At 44.5% G+C, this 19,889-nt stretch overlaps 1 protein-coding gene across 2 annotated transcripts in view; it reads right to left on the bottom strand.

Moving 5' to 3' along the window:
* The window catches only part of LOC124044010 (receptor tyrosine-protein kinase erbB-4-like), a 624,844-nt gene that overhangs the window by 247,811 nt on the left and 357,144 nt on the right, over positions 1-19,889 (bottom strand). For both annotated transcript variants that reach the window (XM_046363297.1, XM_046363298.1), the window contains exon 3: positions 15,958-16,144. In XM_046363297.1, the coding sequence (XP_046219253.1) occupies positions 15,958-16,144 (187 nt within the window). The remainder of the gene's footprint in view (positions 1-15,957; positions 16,145-19,889) is intronic.

Below are 19,889 nucleotides of genomic sequence, written 5' to 3'. Positions count from 1 at the left end.
TTGTCCCGTGCGCTGAATACAGGTGTAGACCTTGCCGTAAAATGCTTACTTACAAGCCATTGACTTACAATGCAGTTCATGAAATAGAGTTAAGAAAATATTTACTAAATAAACTAAAGTAAAAAAAATGAAATAAAATCTAAAAGTAACGCGAGAAAATAACAATAACAAGGCTGCATACAGGGGGTAGCGGTACCGAGTCAATGTGCAGGGGTACATGCTAGTACACGTCATTTGTAGAGTGACTATGCATAATTAATAAACAGCGAGTAAAAACAAAGGGGGGGGGGGGTCAATGTAAATAGTCCGGGTGGCCAATTGATTAATTGTTCAGCAGGCTTATGGCTTGGGATTGGAAGCTGTTGCTTTGGCGCTCCGGTACCGCTTGCCGTGTGGTAGCAGGGAGAACAGTCAATGACTTGGGTAACAGGAGTCTTTGCATTTTTTGGGGGGCTTCCTCTGACACCGCCTAGTCTTTAGGTCCTGGACAGCAGGAAGCTTTGCCCCAGTGTAGTACTGGGACATACACACTACCCTCTGTAGCTCCTTACGGTCAAATGCTGAGCAGTTGCCATAACAAGCAGTGATGCATCAGGTCAAGATCCTCTCTATGGTGCAGCTGTAGTACTTTTCAGTCTCCCCTGTCGTGCCCTCTTCACAACTGTCTTGGTGTGTTTGGACCATGATAGTTTGGTGGTGATGTGGACATCAAAGAACTCTCGACCCGCTCCATTTCAGCCCCATCGTTGTTTGTCTTACTCACATTGAGGGAGAGGTTGTTGTCCTGGCACCACACTGCCAGGGCTCCGATCTCCTCCTTATAGGCTGTCGCATCATTGTCGGTGATCAGGCCTACCACTGTCGTGTCGTCAGCAAACTTAATGATGGTGTAGGAGTCGTGCTTGGCCACGCAGTCGTGGGTGAACCGGGAGTACAGGAGGGGACTAAGCACACACCCCTGAGGTGCCCTTACCACCTGGGGGAGGCCCGTCAGGAAGTCTTGGATCCAGTTGCAGAGTGAGGTGTTTAGTCCCAGGTCCTTAGCTTAGTGATGAGCTTTGTGGATACTATGGTGTTGAACGCTGAGCTGTAGTCAATGAACAACATTCTCACATACAGTGGGGAGAACAAGTATTTGATACCCTGCCGATTTTGCAGGTTTTCCTACTTACAAAGCATTTAGAGGTCTGTAATTTTTATCATAGGTACACTTCAACTGTGAGACACGGAATCTAAAACAAAAATCCATAAAATCACATTGTATGATTTTTAAGTAATTAATATGGATTTTATTGCATGACATAAGTATTTGATACATCGGAAAAGCAGAACTTAATATTTGGTTCAGAAACCTTTGTTTGCAATTACAGAGATCATACATTTCCTGTAGTTCTTGACCAGGTTTGCACACACTGCAGCAGGGATTTTGGCCCACTCCACCATACAGACCTTCTCCATATCCTTCATCCTTCAGGTCTCGGGGCTGTCGCTCGGCAATACGGACTTTCAGCTCCCTCCAAAGATTTTCTATTGGGTTGAGGTCTGGAGACTGGCTAGGCCACTCCAGGACCTTGAGATGCTTCTTACGGAGCCACTCCTTAGTTGCCCTGGCTGTGTGTTTCGGGTCATTGTCATGCTGGAAGACCCAGCCACGAACCATCTTCAATGCTCTTACTGAGGGAAGGAGGTTGTTGGCCAAGATCTCGCGATACATGGCCCCATCCATCCTCCCCTCAATACGGTGCCGTCGTCCTGTCCCCTTTGCAGAAAAGCATCCCCAAAGAATGATGTTTTCTCCCTCTATGCTTCATGGTTGGGATGGTGTTCTTGGAGTTGTACTCATCCTTCTTCTTCCTCCAAACACGGCGAGTGGAGTTTAGACCAAAAAGCTCTATTTTTGTCTCATCAGACCACATGACCTTCTCCCATTCCTCCTCTGGATCATCCAGATGGTCATTGGCAAACTTCAGACGGGCCTGGACATGCGCTGGCTTGAGCAGGGGGACCCTGCGTGAGCTGCAGGATTTTAATCCATGACGGCGTAGTGTGTTACTAATGGTTTTCTTTGAGACTGTGGTCCCAGCTCTCTTCAGGTCATCGACCAGGTCCTGCCGTGTAATTCTGGGCTGATCCCTCACCTTCCTCATGATCATTGATGCCCCACGAGGTGAGATCTTGCATGGAGCCCCAGACTGAGGGTGATTGACCGTCATCTTGAACTTCTTCCATTTTCTAATAATTCCGCCAACAGTTGTTGCCTTCTCACCAAGCTGCTTGCCTATTGTCCTATAGCCCATCCCAGCCTTGTGCAAGTCTACAATTTTATCCCTGCTGTCCTTACACAGCTCTCTTGTCTTGGCCATTGTGGAGAGGTTGGAGTATGTTTGATTGAGTGTGTTAACAGGTGTCTTTACTACAGGTAACGAGTTCAAACAGGTGCAGTTAATACAGGTAATGAGTGGAGAACAGGAGTGCTTCTTAAAGAAAAACTAACAGGTCTGTGAGAGCCGGAATTCTTACTGGTTAGTAGGTGATCAAATACTCATGTCACGCAATAAAATGCAAATTCATTACTTAAAAATTATACAATGTGATTTTCTGGATTTTTCTTCCAGATTCCGTCTCTCACAGTTGAAGTGTACCTATGATAAAACATTACAGACCTCTACATGCTTTGTAAGTAGGAAAACCTGCAAAATCGGCAGTGTATCAAATACTTGTTCTCCCCACTGTAGGTGTTCCTTTTGTCCAGGTGGGAAAGGGCAGTGTGGAGTGCGATTGAGATTGCATCATCTGTTGATCTGTTTGGGCGGTATGCGAATTGGAGTGGGTCTAAGTTATTCAGGAGGATGGTGTTGATGTGAGCCATGACCAGCCTTTCAAAGAACTTCATGGCTACCGACATGAGTGCTACGGGGCGGTAATCATTTAGGCAGGTTACCTTCACTTTCTTGGGCACAGGGACTATGGTGGTCTGCTTGAAACATGTAGGTTACAGACTCAGTCAGGGAGAGGTTGAACATGTCAGTGAAGACACTTGCCAGTTGGTCCGCGCATGTTTTGAGTACACGTCCTGGTAATCCATCTGGCCCCGCAGCCTAGTAAATGTTTACCTGTTTAAAGGTCTTGCTCACATGGCTATGGAGAGAGTGATCACACAGTTGTCCAGAACAGCTGGTGCAATCATGCATGCTTCAGTTTTGCTTGCCTCGAAGCGAGCATAAAAGGCATTTAGCTCATCTGGTAGGCTCGCGTCACTGGGCCGCTCACGGCTGGGTTTCCCTTTGTAGTCTGTAATGTCAAGTCCTGCCACATCCGACTAGCGTCAGAGCCGGTGTAGTAGGATTCAATCTTAGTCCTGTATCGACACTTTGCCTGTTTGATGGTGCGTCTGAGGGCATAGTGGGATTTCTTATAAGCATCCGATTTAGTGTCCTGCTCCTTGAAAGCAGCTGCTCTAGCTTTTATCACGGTGTGGACGTTGCCTGTAATCCATCAGAGCCGGTGTAGTAGGATTCAATCTTAGTCCTGTATTGACACTTTGCCTGTTTGATGGTGCGTCTGAGGGCATAGTGGGATTTATTATAAACGTCTGGATTAGTGTCCCACTCCTTGTAAGTGGCAGCTCTAGCTTTTAGTTTGGTGTGGATGTTGCCTGTAATCCATGGCTTCTGGTTGGGATATGCACGTAAGGTCACTGTGGGGACCACGTCGTCTATGCACTTATTGATGAAGCCGGTGACTGGGGTGGTATACTCCTCATTAGCATTGGATGAATCCCGGAACATATTCCAGCCTGTGCTAGCAAAACAGTCCTGTAGCGTAGCATGAGCGAGTCCCGGGTACATCCTGCTTCATTTTTTTCATGTACGCAGGAACCAGGAGGATAGAATTATGGTCAGATTTGTCAAATGGAGGGCGAGGGAAAGCCTTGTATGTGTCTCTGTGTGTGGAGGTGGTCAAGAGTTTTTTCCCACTGGTTGCACATGTGACATGCTGGTAGAAATTAGGTAAAATTAGATTTAAGTTTGCCTGCATTAAAGTCTCCAGACACTAGGATCGCCTCTTCTAGATGATCATTTTCTTGTTTGTGGCCTTATACAGCTTGTTATATTTGTTATACAGGCTTGTTATACAGCTTGTTGAGTGCAGTCTTAGTGCCAGCATCAGTTTGTAGTGGTAAATAGACGGCTACGAATAATATAGATGAGAACTGTCTTTGTAGACAGTGTGGTCTACTGCTATCATGAGTTATTCTACCTCAGGCGAGCAATACCTCAAGACTTTTTAATATTAGACATCGTGCACCAGCAGTTTTTGATAAATAGACACACACCCCCGCCCCTCGTCTTACCAGACGTAGCTGCTCTGTCCTGCCGATGCACGGAGTAGCCAGCCAGCTCTATATTATCCGTGTCGTCGTTTAGCCATGTCTCAGTAAAACAGAAGATATTACAGTTTTTAATGTCCCATTGGTAGGATAGTCTTAATCGTAGACCTTCCAAATAATACGGAGCGTAGTGGTGGTTTACACACTCGTCAGCAAATTCTTACGAGGCACACCACCCTCCTCCTTTTTCTCAGTCTTTTCTTCATGTGGTTGACGGGGATTTGGGCCTTGTCTCAACAAAGCAGTATATGCTTTGCGTTGGACTCATTAAAGAAAAATGATTTGTCTAGTTTGAGGTGAGTAATCACTGTTCTGGGGTTCAGAAGCTCTTTTCGGTCATAAGAGACGATAGCAGCAACACTATGTCTAAAATGAGTTACTAACAATGCAAAAAAAAAACATTTAACAGTTGGTTAGGAGTCCGTAAAACGGCCCCTCCCCGGCGCCATTATTATGTTAATACATTTTTTTAGAATAAATAAAATAATACAAAAACAATAAACAAAAATGTACATAAGTATTCAGACCCTTTTCTCAGTACTTTGTTGAAGCATCTTTGGCAGCGATTACAGCCTCAAGTTTTATTAGGTATGACGCTACAAGCTTGGCACCTGTATTTGGGGAGTTTCTCCCATTCCTCTCTGAAGATCATCTCAAGCTCTGTCAGGTTGGATGGGGAGTGTTGCTGCATAGCTATTTTCAAGTTTCTCAAGAGATACTCGATCGGGTTCAAGTCTGGGCCACTAAAGCACATTCAGAGACTTGTCCCGAAGCCACTCCTGCATTGTCTCTGCTGTGTGCTTAGGGTCATTGACGTGTTGGAAGAACCTTCGCCCCAGTCTGAGGTCCTGAGCGCTCTGGAGCAGATTTTCATCAAGGATCTCTCTCTACTTTGCGCCGTTCATCTTTGCCTCAAACCTGACTAGTCTCCCAGTCCATGCCGCTGAAAAACATCCCCACAGCATGATGCTGCCACCACCATGCTTCACTGTAGGGATGGTGCCAGCTTTCCTCCAGACGTGACACCTGGCATTCAGGCCAGAGTTCAATCTTGGTTTCATCAGACCAGAGAATTTAGTTTCTCATGGTCTGAGAGTCCTTTAGGTGCCTTTTAGCAAACTCCAAGCGGGCTGTCGTGCCTTTTCCTGAGGAGTGGCTTCCACTTGGCCACTCTACCATAAAGGCCTGATTGATGAGTGCTGCAGAGATGGTTGTCCTTCTGGAAGGTTCTCCCATCTCCACAGAGGAACTCTAGAGCTCTGGCAAAGTGACCATCGGGTTCTTGGTCACCTGCCTGACCAAGACCCTTCTCCCCCGATTGCTCTGTTTGGCCGGGCAGCCAGCTCTAGGTAGAGTCTTTGTGGTTCCAAATTTCTTCCATTTAAGAATGATGGAGGCCACTGTGTTCTTGGGGACCGTCAATACTGCAGATATTTTTTGGTTCCCTTCCCAGATCTGTCCCATGACACAATCATGTCTCGGAGCTCTTTGGACAATTCCTTTGACGTCATGGCTTGGTTTTTGCTCTGACATGCACTGTCAACTGTCGGACCTTATAAAGACAGGTGTGTGCCTTTCCAAATCATGTCCAATCAATCGACTTTACCACAGGTGGACTCCAATCAAGTTGTAGAAACATCTCAAGGATGATCACTGGCAACGGGATGCACCTGAGTGCAATTTCTAGTCTCATAACAAAGGGTCTGAATACTTATGTAAATAATGTATTTCTGTTTTTTTTTTAATAAATTAACAAACATTTCTAAAAGCCTGTTTTCGCTTTGTCATTTCGGGGTATTGTGTGTAGATTGCTGAGGAAAAAACAAGTGTTTAGAAGAAGGTTGTAACGTAACAAAATGTGGAAAAAGGCAAGGTGGCTGAATACTTTCCAAATGCACTGTATGGTGTGGTCTCTGGCCACCATTGTCTTTTGGCTTTCTCCTCCCTCTTTATTTTCCTTTCTCTCTCCCCCTCTTCCCTCTCTCACTCTTTCTTTCTCCTCCTCTCTCTCTCACTTTCTCTCTCGCGCGCTCCGTCTCTCTTAGTGATGACACACCATTCTCTCTCTCACTGTCTGTTTCTCACTCTCTCTCTATGACTGACCAGACAGACACCAGCTAGTCAGACTGCAGACACACTGCCTATCAGGACAGTGATTGATATGGGTCTACATGTTACCCTAAAGCAGTGGCGTGTTAGCCATAAGGATTTAGATTGGTGGTTTGACTTAATTCTCCATATTTACCAATGATTATAATGATGAATCTGATCCAACCATAAATTCATACATTGTGCCCCTGGACTGAGAGGATGGACGTTTAATATGTCGCTAAATGTAAAAGGCTAATGTTAACTAGCTAAAGTTGCCCATGAAAGGAAGTGAGGTTCGCGAGCAAGCACTTTAGCCAGGTAGCCTAGCACAAGAAAAAATAAAAACGTGTACTGTATGACAGAGTTATAGACCGTTTCGTCAACATGAAAGAGAGGAGGATGGCATTGGTGTTTCTTTACATGTTTTTTTCTACTTGCACACACACACACACACACACACACACACACACACACACACACACACACACACACACACACACACACACACACACACACACACACACACACACACACACACACACACACACACACACACACACACACACACACACACACACACACACACACACACACACACACACACACACACACACACACACGCACACACACGCACACACACACACACGCACACACATGCACAGACACACACAAATGTGACTCACCACGTGGATTCGGTCTTATGTAGCAACATTTTTTTACATGGGATAAAAGTAGAGACTCAGAGCTACAAAATGGTATTATACACTGTATTTGAGGAAAGAAACAATGGGAAAGGAACTCTGCTTTGAAAGTTGATCAACTTGTAAACTCAATTTTGAGAAAACCGTCTTTCAATGTTTTGGTACTACTATTGGAGAGCCATTCTTTGTCTTCACCCATTCAGCATTGTTTACACCCTCTTAAGCCTTAGCCCCACCCATTCAGCATTGTTTACACCCTCTTAAGCCTTAGCCCCACCCATTCAGCATTGTTTACACCCTCTTAAGCCTTAGCCCCACCCATTCAGCATTGTTTACACCCTCTTAAACCTTAGCCCCACCCATTCAGCATTGTTTACACCCTCTTAAGCCTTAGCCCCACCCACCCATTCAGCATTGTTTACACCCTCTTAAGCCTTAGCCCCACCCACCCATTCAGCATTGTTTACACCTTCTTAAGCCTTAGCCCCACCCATTCAGCATTGTTTACACCCTCTTAAGCCTTAGCCCCACCCATTCAGCATTGTTTACACCCTCTTAAGCCTTAGCCCCACCCATTCAGCATTGTTTACAGCTTCTTAAGCCTTAGCCCCACCCATTCAGCATTGTTCACACCCTCTTAAGCCTTAGCCCCACCCATTCAGCATTGTTTACACCTTCTTAAGCCTTAGCCCCACCCATTCAGCATTGTTCACACCCTCTTAAGCCTTAGCCCCACCCATCTCTTTAAGGGTTGATCCGTGCTTTCTGCACTAACTTGCCAGCTACTTCCAGACATCTAAGAGAGAGAGAACAGCTCACTGAACATTACTCTCCCTATCACACTACCTGTATTTTTATGTTCAAACAGCTCTCCTGTGAAGTCGTGACTTGCGACATACACCTCGTTTCCTGAATCTGGTCACAAATCAGAACCATGGACAGCCACATCATATTCAGCTTATGTTGATTGGACTAAATTGTTTTTGGTATTTTTCAGTTGTCACTGTATTAGACTAAGCAGAGGTGATTAGATGATGTTGAAATGGTCCTGGAATAGTAGATGTAGCTCCTGTTTCTTTGCGACTTGCGTTAACTATCCGTGATTCTAAATGAAGTTGTTTAGTAGTCCATTAAATGTGGGAAACATTCACTTGTTTGACCATGCTGTAGGACAAGTAACTGTTGGTTACATGCAATATGTTTTGTGGACTTCACCGGACAGATGTTGCGCTCCGGTTATGTGATGAAATAAAGGTGTGGTTGAATTTATTCTACCACTGTGTCTTCTTATTGTCTCTGCCTTTAGGTCTGTATACAATGGTGGCAAGGCATATGAACTAACAGGTTATAGAGCAAACAAGGCAATTATCACAGTAGGTTGTAATATGTATTTCTTTCTGGCTTGGTGATTGTACTCACGCACCACTACTGCCCTAAAGGGCTCCCGACAGAACTAGGTTGTGTCCCAAATGGCACCCTATTCTCTCTGTAGTGCATGACATTTGACCAAGACCCATAGCGCTCTGGTCAAAAGTAATGCACTTCATAGTCAATAAGGTGCCATTTGGGATGTAACCCTGGTGTCTGGCCAAAGCCTGTTATTCATGTCCTTCGTTTATGAACATAGCATCTTAAAGAGCTACTGCTGCCATCAATTCTAAAAGGTAAAGGGTCACCCACCGCAGAGAGAGAGATAGAGGAGAGAGAGAGAGAGAGAGAGAGAGAGAGAGAGAGAGAGAGAGAGAGAGAGAGAGAGAGAGAGAGAGAGAGAGAGAGAGAGAGAGAGAGAGAGAGAGAGAGATGGAGGGGGAAGAGAGAGAGAGAGAGAGAGAGAGAGAGAGAGAGAGAGAGAGAGAGAGAGAGAGAGAGAGAGAGAGAGAGAGAGAGAGAGAGAGAGAGAGAGAGGAGGGAGGAGAGAGAGAGAGAGAGAGAGAGAGAGAGAGAGAGAGAGAGAGAGAGAGAGAGAGAGAGAGAGAGAGAGAGAGAGAGAGAGAGAGAGAGAGAGAGAGAGATGGAGGGGAAGACAGAGAGAGAGAGAGAGAGAGAGAGAGAGAGAGAGAGAGAGAGAGAGAGAGAGAGAGAGAGAGAGAGAACTACACTTTCCATATTCACAAGTTATTTTAGAGGATGTGAGAAATGTGAGAGAATGTGAGAGAATGTGAGAGAAGGTGAGAGAATGTGAGAGAATATGAGAGAATGGGGAGGGAGGAGAACACAACTTATTACATATCCTAGGTAGCCAGTCTTACCTACGTATATCTCCTCTGAGAAGGATCAGACAGTTCATATTCTTGTTCTGTGTTCATCAAACAGGTGTTTTGTGTTTATAATAATAATAATAATAATATATGCCATTTAGCAGACGCTTTTATCCAAAGCGACTTACAGTCATGTGTGCATACATTCTACGTATGGGTGGTCCCGGGGATCGAACCCACTACCCTGGCGTTACAAGCGCCATGCTCTACCAACTGAGCTACAGAAGGACCAGGTCTCTCTTGAAAAATAGATTTCATCTCAATTAGGAAAAACCTATGTAAAATATCAAATATTCCTCCAAAATAGCACCCTATTACCTAGTACCCCAGGGTCCATAGGGTGCTGGTCAAAAGTAGTGCACTAAATATGGAATAGGGTGACATTTGTAATGAAGCCCCAGTCTTCGGTAATGATAGCGAGTCCAAAACAGAATATCCATTTTTTTAAGTGAGATTTTCACTGGACAGTTACTTTAACACAGGAGCAACATAACGTGGATATAATTACAACATAATTGCAATGCACTCAATAAACATAACTCAGGAACTGGTACGCAGGTACAGAGAACACAGTATGAATTCACACAAAAACAAACAGGGAAACGCACAGGTTATGTACGACTGCAGAGTACTGCAGAGTGAATGCAGGGAAAGGAACCATGTTAAAGTAGTGTTTACGTATACAGATGTAGCTTACAGGTTAAAAACAGGCTGCACTTTAAAACAATGGTTCCAAAAGGGTTCTTCGGCTGTCCCCATAGGAGAACCCTTTATTGTTCCAGGTAGAACTATTTTGGATTCCATGTAGAACCCTCTGTGGAAAGGGTTCTAAATGGAACCCAATAGGGTTCTACCTGGAACCAAAAGGGTTCTCCCTGAAAACAAAAGGGTTCTTCAAAGGGTTCTGCTATGGGGACAGCCATGATGAAGTAAAAGGCTAAAGCTTGCTTTGACATTGTGTATTTCGCTGCATATAATGTCTGTACATACACCTTTTCATTCTGTTCCATGCAAAACCAGCACGTGGTTACCATTATCAGATTCTGCTGGGGGCTTGGCAAGCCTGGTCCCAGATCTGTTTGTGCTGTCTTGCCAACTCATATGGCCGACCAAATAGATCTGGGACCAGGCTAGTCTGGTTAGAACTCAGTGGATACTGGTGCTAAAACTAGACATACAAAATATTACACATACAGCTTCCCAAGAACAGGTCAGGTGCCAATCAGTCAATCACCATTCAGAAAGATCACTAATAATCTCTTAAATTGGAATGCAGTGGCTGTAAGCAACATGCCATAGTATATATGACATCAGAGATCAGGGTCTCCGCTTCACAGCTCTGTATGGATTTTGAACTTGAGCACTAAGAGCGACAAGAAGCTGCCCTCATCCCTCCCGCTACTTGGGCAATTTTTGCACATTTGACCATTGTGTCAGAGTAATCTCCTCTTATGCACTCTGGACATGCATTGGTAGTACCCAACTCCCAAAAGATCATCGGGTCATTAATGGCCTGGTACTCAGGGCTGTATTGTCCCTCCATCAGGTCCTAACAGTCTGATTACTCAGGACTGTATTGTCCCTCCATCAGGTCCTAATAGTCTGGTACTCAGGGCTGTATTGTCCCTCCATCAGGTCCTAATAGTCTGGTACTCAGGGCTGTGTATTGTCCCTCCATCAGGTCCTAATAGTCTGGTACTCAGGGCTGTATTGTCCCTCCATCAGGTCCTAATAGTCTGGTACTCAGGGCTGTGTATTGTCCCTCCATCAGGTCCTAATAGTCTGGTACTCAGGGCTGTATTGTCCCTCCATCAGGTCCTAACAGTCTGATTACTCAGGGCTGTATTGTCCCTCCATCAGGTCCTAACAGCCTGGTACTCAGGGCTGTAGTCCCTCCATCAGGTCCTAACAGTCTGATTACTCAGGGCTGTATTGTCCCTCCATCAGGTCCTAACAGTCTGGTACTCAGGGCTGTATTGTCCATCCATCAGGTCCTAACAGCCTGGTACTCAGGGCTGTATTGTCCCTCCATCAGGTCCTAACAGTCTGGTACTCAGGGCTGTATTGTCCATCCATCAGGTCCTAACAGCCTGGTACTCAGGGCTGTAATGTCTCTCTAACCACTCTGATGTCAATGCAAAATAATTCAAAAACCACATCAAACCCTTATCTAAACAGTATGTGCTTTTAAAACTCACCTCACTGTAATGATCAATTTGAAGGAAGAAGTTCAACAACAGGTTGAAACTGAGTGGAAAACATGGTTGATGTGTATGTTGTTTTAAAGCCTTAACATAATGAAATGGACAGCGCTTTCTAAGGTGATGATTCATTCAAAATGTCCATTTGCATAGGCCTATACTGTATATGAGGCCAAGCCCATATACAACGATGATTGTGCCGTTCGACAATACAAAACCTACCACATACTATTCACAGCATAAAAACAAAGAAAATCTGATTTAAAATGTCTGTGGTAAAATTTGGTCGAGACTATACTCCAAAATTGACTGTAGACTGGATGGACTGGTTACCTTATACTACGCTCCAAAAATGATATCCATGAGTCAGGGAGCGAAGGTAGGCCTGTAGGCCTAGACAATGCTATTTGTTCATTTATTGTGCTGGGTGGCTTACAGAGTAAGCCTACAATTATAGTACATTTGTATTTGATTTTGAATAACCTAGTAATACAGCATTATTTATATTTTCATAATTAATAGGTTGACACATTACCTTTAGCTACAGAATATCTCACCATCATGCATTTCCTTCTCCTCCCCTCCTTCATTCCTTTCTCATGTGTACAGAGAGGGGCTGTCAACACTTTCATGAAATATGGTTGGTTTTGAAAACATGTTGATGTTCGACAGATTTCACTTGATTTCCCAAATGAAACACTGGCAAGAACAGAGAGAGAGAACAGCGAGAGGCTGCATGCTCTCACACAGTGGTTGATCTGTGGAGTGAAATAATCAGAGTAGCTTACAGCACCCGCATGAGTGAGAAAAACAACCCAGCTGAAAAGTGGCTTCCATCAGCTATTAGATGGATGACATGTCTTTTTTCCCCTGCCCCTGTTCCTGCCCATTTGATAATGGGCCATTCTAAATCTGAACTAATTTAACATAGACGAGATTCAATTGAGAATAGTCTGATCGGTGAAAATACGATGACTTGCTGAGAGAAAACACATGTGCAATGTCCTATAGTCTCATCATCATGTCATCACAGTGCATTTGGAAAGTATTCAGACCTCTTGACATTTTCCACATTTTGTTACATTACAGCTTTATTCTAAAATGTATTAAATGACAAAGCAGAAACTGTTTTTTATATATATATTTTTACAAATGTACTAAAAAGAATAAACTGAAATATTACATGTACATAACTATTCAGATCCTTTACTCAGTACTTTGTTGAAGCACCTTTGGCAGTGATTACAGCCTTCATGGGTATGATGCTACAAGCTTTGCACACCTGTATTTGGGGAGTTTCATCCCTTTCTTCTCTGCAGATCTTCTCAAGCTCTGTCAGGATGGATGGGGAGCGTCACTGCACAGACATTTTCAGGTCTCTCCAGAGATGTTCAATCGGGTTCAAGTCTGGGCTCTGGCGTGGCCACTCAAGGACATTCAGAGACTTGGCCCAAAGCTACTCCTGCATTATCTTGGCTGTGTGCTTTGGGTTCTTGTCTTGTTGGAAGGTGAATCTCCACCCCAGTCTGAGGTCCTGATCGCTCTGGAGCAGGTTTTCATCAAGGATCTCTCTGTATTTTTCTCCGTTCATCTTTCTCTCGATCCTGACTTAGTCTCCCAGTCCCTGCCACTGAAATACATCTCCACAGTATGATGCTGCCCCCACCGTGTTTCACCGTAGGGATGGTGCCAGGTCTCCTGCAGACGTTACACTTGGCATTCAGGCCAAAGAGTTCAATATTGTTTTCATCAGACCAGAGAATCTTGTTTCTCATGTTCTGAGAATCTTTAGATGTCGTTTGGCAAAGCAGGCTGCCATGTGCCCTTTACTGAGGAGTGGCATTCATCTGGCCACTCTACCATAAGGGCCTGATTGGTGGAGTGCTGCAGAGATGGTTGTCATTCTGGAAGGTTCTCCCATCTCCACAGAGGAACTCTAGAGTTCTGTCAGAGCAACCATCAGGTTCTTGGTCACCTACCTGACCAAGCCCCTTCTCCCCCGATTGCTCAGTTTGGCCGGGTGGCCAGCTCTAGGAAGTCTTGGTGGTTCCAAACTTCTTCCATTTAAGAATGATGGAGGCCACTGTGTTCTTGGGGACCTTCAATGCTGTATTTTGTTACCCTTCCCCAGATCTGTGCCTCAACTCAATTCTGTCTTGGAGCTCTACAGACATATCCTTCATCCTCATGGCTTGGTTTTATGCTCTATCAACTGTGGGAGATTATATAAACAGGTGTTTGCCTTCCCAATCATGTCCAATTAATTGAATTTACCACCAGTGGAATCTAATCAAGTTGTAGAAGCATCTCAAGGATGCACCTGAGCTCAATTTTGAGTATCATAGCAAAGGGTCTTAATACTTACATAAATAAGGTATTTCTGTTTTATTTTTTAAATAAATTTGCTCACATTTCAAAACACCTGTTATCGCTTTGACTTTATGGGGTATTGTGTGTAGATTGATGAGGAAAAGCTTTCATTTGAATCCCTTTCAGAACAAGCCTGTAACGTAACAAAATGTGGAAAAAGTCAAAGGGTCGGAATACTTTCCGAATGCCCTGTACACATATGTTGTTTTCTAAATGAACAAGCCTACATTGCAAGGCGCATAGCCAGATAACATACAGTATGTCAACTCATATTCTGGTCTTATGAAATACATTTTCTTTATATCACAATGTTTCTTTATACCTGCCTAAAAAATATAATGGATTTTTGTAATGGTTTATATTAAAATGATTTATTTTACTTTTTAAAATGTAGTTGTTCCAAGGCATGCATTAGCAGGTTGTATGTGCTTATATGCCTGGATGCCTGGAGATGCTAAATGTGTTCATGTTAATTAATGTCATTTGCCTTATGAAAGCCTAACACTGTAAGATGTTATTTTAACACTTAGCTGGTCATGTTGACAATAGAAGAAGTTTTCAAATTATGACCGCCTGACACATATTGCGATTTATAATGGATGGTTTTTGGATTGCGTAAACAACAACAGTAATTGTGTAAAATCAGGGGCTGTGTACCACACAAAACAACTACAAGTGTTCTTTCTCTGGTTCCTCAACTAGGAGAGCTCAAAAAAGGACCTTCTAGTTGAATACTTCTTTGAGTCATAAAAGTGCAATGAAATGACTTAGGAACTGTGCACACATTGGAGAGGTGTGTGGCCAGGTGGAAACACCAGTTATACCTCTCACTCAAACCCTTGTCATTGTTTTGTTTTATGTTGCACCTACCCCAAATTTTCCAAGAATATTTGTATCATGTTATCTAGATAATTTTCAGATTTAGTTATCAACAAATATGGTAAAAAGTACAGTAAATGTCAAATGCAAATCAAATCAACAGTATAATGTGTCAGGTCAACTGTTGTGTCATCACCTTTAGTCCAATAATTTACCCAAAACGTCCAAACTATTCCCTTTAAATTGCTACCATGGTTATTCCTATGTTTTCCATATTTCTTCTGTAAGAAACATTTAAATGTAGCCCGATCCGTATAGGCCGAATCCCACGAGTTAAGGGGTTAAGATGTTATTCCATTTCAGCCAAATGCAAATAGTTTGGAGAAATAACCTGACAAAGAGTCGCAGAAAGCACAGATCTATAGCTGAATTAGGTCAACCATGTCTTCCTCTCTCTATAAGTGTGAAGAGATTTAATTCAAATCTGTCAGTATAGCAGAACAGTAAAAACCCATTAGCTTTACATCTAGACAGACACAATTGATTTGAAAATATCAAAACAACTCGGTTTTATTCTCATTAAACTGGCGCTAACATTTGGTTCACACGTTACAGACATTCATTTAGTACATTTATTTCATTTGTCGCCATTTTCTAGCAGAGCCTCTGACTTTACACACAGTCACCGACTGTCAGGATTTCACGGAAGTTAGGCTGAGTAACAGTACAGTATGTACTGTCTGAAAAGAGGGAATTGAGTAAAAATGTATAAAGTTCTATCGACCCATGGTTATGTGTACTGTAAACTGTCCTTGTATGGCTCACATCCAGAGACAACACAAACAGTTGCAGTCAACCACAACAAACTAGGTCTAGAACAAAGGAGAGTGTCTGACTGTTACAGTTTGAAACACAGATGTGAAGACAAAGTTGGAACGCTGGTGATTTATTTGATTCTTTAAGCCAAACTCTACTTTAAGCAATGTTCAATTGGTCGGCAAACTGATACATAAAGGGAGAGAACACATAACAAGAGGGGAGGGAGAGAGAGATCTCAGAGCGTCAGACAGAGGAGACACAGAGACAGATAGCCTACAGGATACCCATCTCAGACCATGCACACATACCTGTGAGGTTCTTCAGTCCCAGCTGGCGCAGGCCAAAGTTCCCATCTCTGCGGTAGTTGAGGAAGATCGCCAGAGCGTAGCGGTCTTCATACATCTTAGTTCCTCTGATGATCCTCAGGTTCTCCAGCGGAAGGTAGTCAAACTGGTTCAGAGCCACCAGCACATAGCCTGTCACCTCACGGATAGACTGGAAGAGAAGAGAGGTGACAGAGAGAACATCAGACACAGCACGAAACAGGAGATACTGTAGGGAGACAAACAGACATACACTCAAATCTGGACACTGACTCTAGATCTACACTACATGGCCAAAAGTACATGGATGCCCCTTCAAATGAGTGGATTCGGCTATTTCAGCCACACCCGTTGATGACAGGTGTATAAAATTGAGCACACAGACATGCATCTCCATAGACAAAACATTGGCAGTAGAATGACCTTACTGAAGAGCTGTGACATTCAACGTGACACTGTCATAGGATGCCACCTTTCCAACAAGTCAGTTCGTCAAATTTCTGCCCTGCTAGAGCTGTCCCAGTCAACTGTAAGTGCTGTATTGTGAAGTGGAAACGTCTAGGAGCAACAACGGCTCATGCGAAGTGATAGGCCACACAAGCTCACAGAACGTGTCCGCCGAGTGCTGAAGCGTGTAGCATGTAAGAATTGTCTGTCCGCGGTTGCAACACTCATTACTGAGTTCCAAATGGTCTCTGGAAGTAACGTCAGCACAATAACTGTTTGTCGGGAGCTTCATGAAATGGTTTTCCATGGCCGAGGTGACGCACACATGCCTAAGATCACCGTGCGCAATGTCAAGTGTCGGTTGGAGTGGTGTAAAGCCCACCGCCATTGGACTCTGGAGCAGTGGAAATGTGTTCTCTGGAATGATGAATCCCACTTCACCATCTGGCAGTCCGACAGACGAAACTGGGTTTGGCGGATGCCAGGAGAACACTACCAGCCAGAATGCATAGTGCAAACTGTAAACTTTGGTGGAGGAGGAATAATGGTCTGGGGCTGTTTTTAACGGTGTAACGCTACAGCCTACAATGACATTCTAGACAATTCTGTGCTTCCAACTTTGTGGCAACAGTTGGCGGAAGGCTCTTCCCTGTTTCAGCATAACAATGACCCTGTGCACAAAGCGAGGTCCATACAGAAATGGATGCTCGAAATCGGGGTGGAAGAACTTCACTGGCCTGCACAGAGACCTAACCTCAACCCCATCAAACACCTTTGGGATGAATTAGAACGCTGACTGCGAGCCAGGCCTAATCGTCCAAAATCAGTCCCCGACTTCACTAATGCTCTTGTGGCTGAATGGAAGCAAGTCCCTGCAGAAATGTTCAACATCAAGTGGAAAGCCTTCTCAGAAGGGTGGAGGCTGTTATAGCAACAAAGGGGGATCCGACTCCATAGTAATGCACATGATTTTGGAAAAGATTGACGAGTAGGGAGTTACTCGTCAATGTAGCCATGTAATGTAGCTTGGTCCCAGGTCTGTTTTGTCCTGATCTGTTCGTGCCATCTTCCCAACTCCTATGGTTTTCATCAATGACAACAGCCACAGGAGTTGGCAAGACAAAACAGCTAGATATGGGATCAGGCTAAAATAGACACAGAGTAGCTTTGAAAACGGATTCATCAGAAGGTCATTTTCACCTACCCAATTAGTCACGATGCAACTGTGTGAGTAAGATACCGATATAGGTCAAGGAGAAGACTTTGCTAAAACTTTCTGCTCCAAGTTTGTGTCTGCTCCACTCAGTAGCAGGGTGAAGCAGAAGGACAGCCATCACCATTAGCACCACCATCACTTCACACTTAAATTACATTTAGAAAGGATAATGACCGCTGAGACTTTGCAAACCCACCCAGCCAGAGCTAGTATGAATCAAAGTGACATGACCGTCCTCCCCTCATCCCCCCACCCCTGTCATGGTGGCTGTCCTTAGAGGTCACGGACTGAAAGAGGCTGCCTCCGAATTGGCACCCTTTTGCCTATATAGTGCACTACTTTTGACCTGAGCCAGTAAACTATACAGGGAATAGGGAGTCATTTGGGATGCTGAGAGAGGCCTGTCACAACTCTAACGCCAACAGTGACAGTAATGACATCAACAGGCCTCCGCTGCACGCTACGTTATGCACCCACACACGTCTGCCACCTCCACTGCTGCTGCTGCTGCTGCCACCACTGCTCAGGCTCAGACCCCCGTCACTGACAGCTGTCGTCAGCAGGCCTGGCCCAGAAATGGCAGAAGCAGTCATGGTTCTGTCATGATTGACTCCAGTTACTTAATGAAGGGTTTCCCAAACATAGTCCTGCCCCCTTGGGTGCATATTTCGTCCCCCCCCCTAGCTCTACACGACCTTGTTTGGGGAACCCTGGCTTAATGGATATGAACAACGGTTTTGGTTTTTGACCAAAAACATTTGAACGTTTTTCACGCAGTGCTTAGAGAGTCACGTCACCCGTGTCCTAAATGGCACCTTATTCTCTATGGGCCCTGGTCAAAAGTAGTGCACTTCATAGGGGATCGGATCTCATTTCGGATCATATAGTCATATCTTTAGTAGCTAACAAACTCCATCTAGGTAGGAACACCAGGTCTTAGACTGCATCCCCATGGCACCCTATTCCCTATTTAGTGCACTACTTTTGGCCAGGATGCCATAGGGCACTATAGAGGGAATAGAGTGTCATTTGGGACACCATAGTTATTATATTTCAGGTAGAGAGCTGCAGGAGCAGGGAGGCAGTACAGACAGAGAGAGTGCCAAAGGACTGAAGGTGTCAACAGGTGTGTGTGTGTGTGTGTGTGTGTGTGTGTGTGTGTGTGTGTGTGTGTGTGTGTGTGTGTGTGTGTGTGTGTGTGTGTGTGTGTGTGTGTGTGTGTGTGTGTGTGTGTGTGTGTGTGTGTGTGTGTGTGTGTGTGTGTGTGTGTGTGTGTGTGTGTGTGTGTGTGTGTGTGTGTGTGATGCTTAATAGGGCAGATAGAGAGGGAGATAACTACACTGGAACACCGGAATGAGGGAGGTGGTCCCAGGGGATACTGGCTCCTTTCATCCTTTTCTCTCCATCTCATCTCTCTCCCTCTCTCCGCATGGTTGTTGACAGACAACTCCCTGAGCATGAAACCTGTGCACACCCAATCAGACAGAAGTCTGATAGGCCAAGGACAGAGGGCTGGGGCTGACTCTCTCATGTACAGACAGACAGAGAGACACAGACACAGACACAGACACTGTGCAGACACAGACACACACACATTGCACCATGCTGGGGTCTTGGAGGTCAACCTCCTCATCTTCTAATGACCCTGGGGCTCCAGCTGAGACTGTTTGGGGACCAGCAAGGGTCTGAGAACAGTGACCCTGCTATGGGCACAGTGGCTCCTTCAGACCCCCCTCCCTCCCTGCCTGTCAATGTGTGTGTGTGCATATGTGCATGTGTCTATTGGTGTGTGTGTGTCCTCAAAGTGCGTACTCACTGCCAGACAACACATCAACCAGGAACAAATAGTTCTTCCTGTACCAGTTACCTAGCAACCTCCAAAACCTGCTACCAGCATAAAAAAATCATTGAGAAAAATGAATAGATAAATAAATAGAGAAAACACAACTCATTTAATTAAAGGATTAAACCTTGCCTTGTTGATATTTGTTTTCAGGGCTCCTTTCTGTGCCTTTGTTCACTTTAAAAGACTGTTTAACTCCCTCTCTCCCTCGCTAATTTGTTATTTTCCAGCCACCAAATCGATACTTCCCACAGTGCAGGCTGGTGCAAAGGGAGACAGGGAGAGATGGCAGGTACACACCGTTCTTAGAACTTCAGATTGTTCACTCAATAGAGTGCATGAATAAGAACAAACCACTTGTAGTGATGAAGGGCTGGAGGGAGAGCCAATGGCATAGCATCAATATGTGGT

Source organism: Oncorhynchus gorbuscha, linkage group LG09 (assembly GCF_021184085.1).
Source record: "Oncorhynchus gorbuscha isolate QuinsamMale2020 ecotype Even-year linkage group LG09, OgorEven_v1.0, whole genome shotgun sequence".
Taxonomy (NCBI): Eukaryota; Metazoa; Chordata; class Actinopteri; order Salmoniformes; family Salmonidae; genus Oncorhynchus; species Oncorhynchus gorbuscha.
This window is presented reverse-complemented; position numbering and strand designations above follow the sequence as displayed.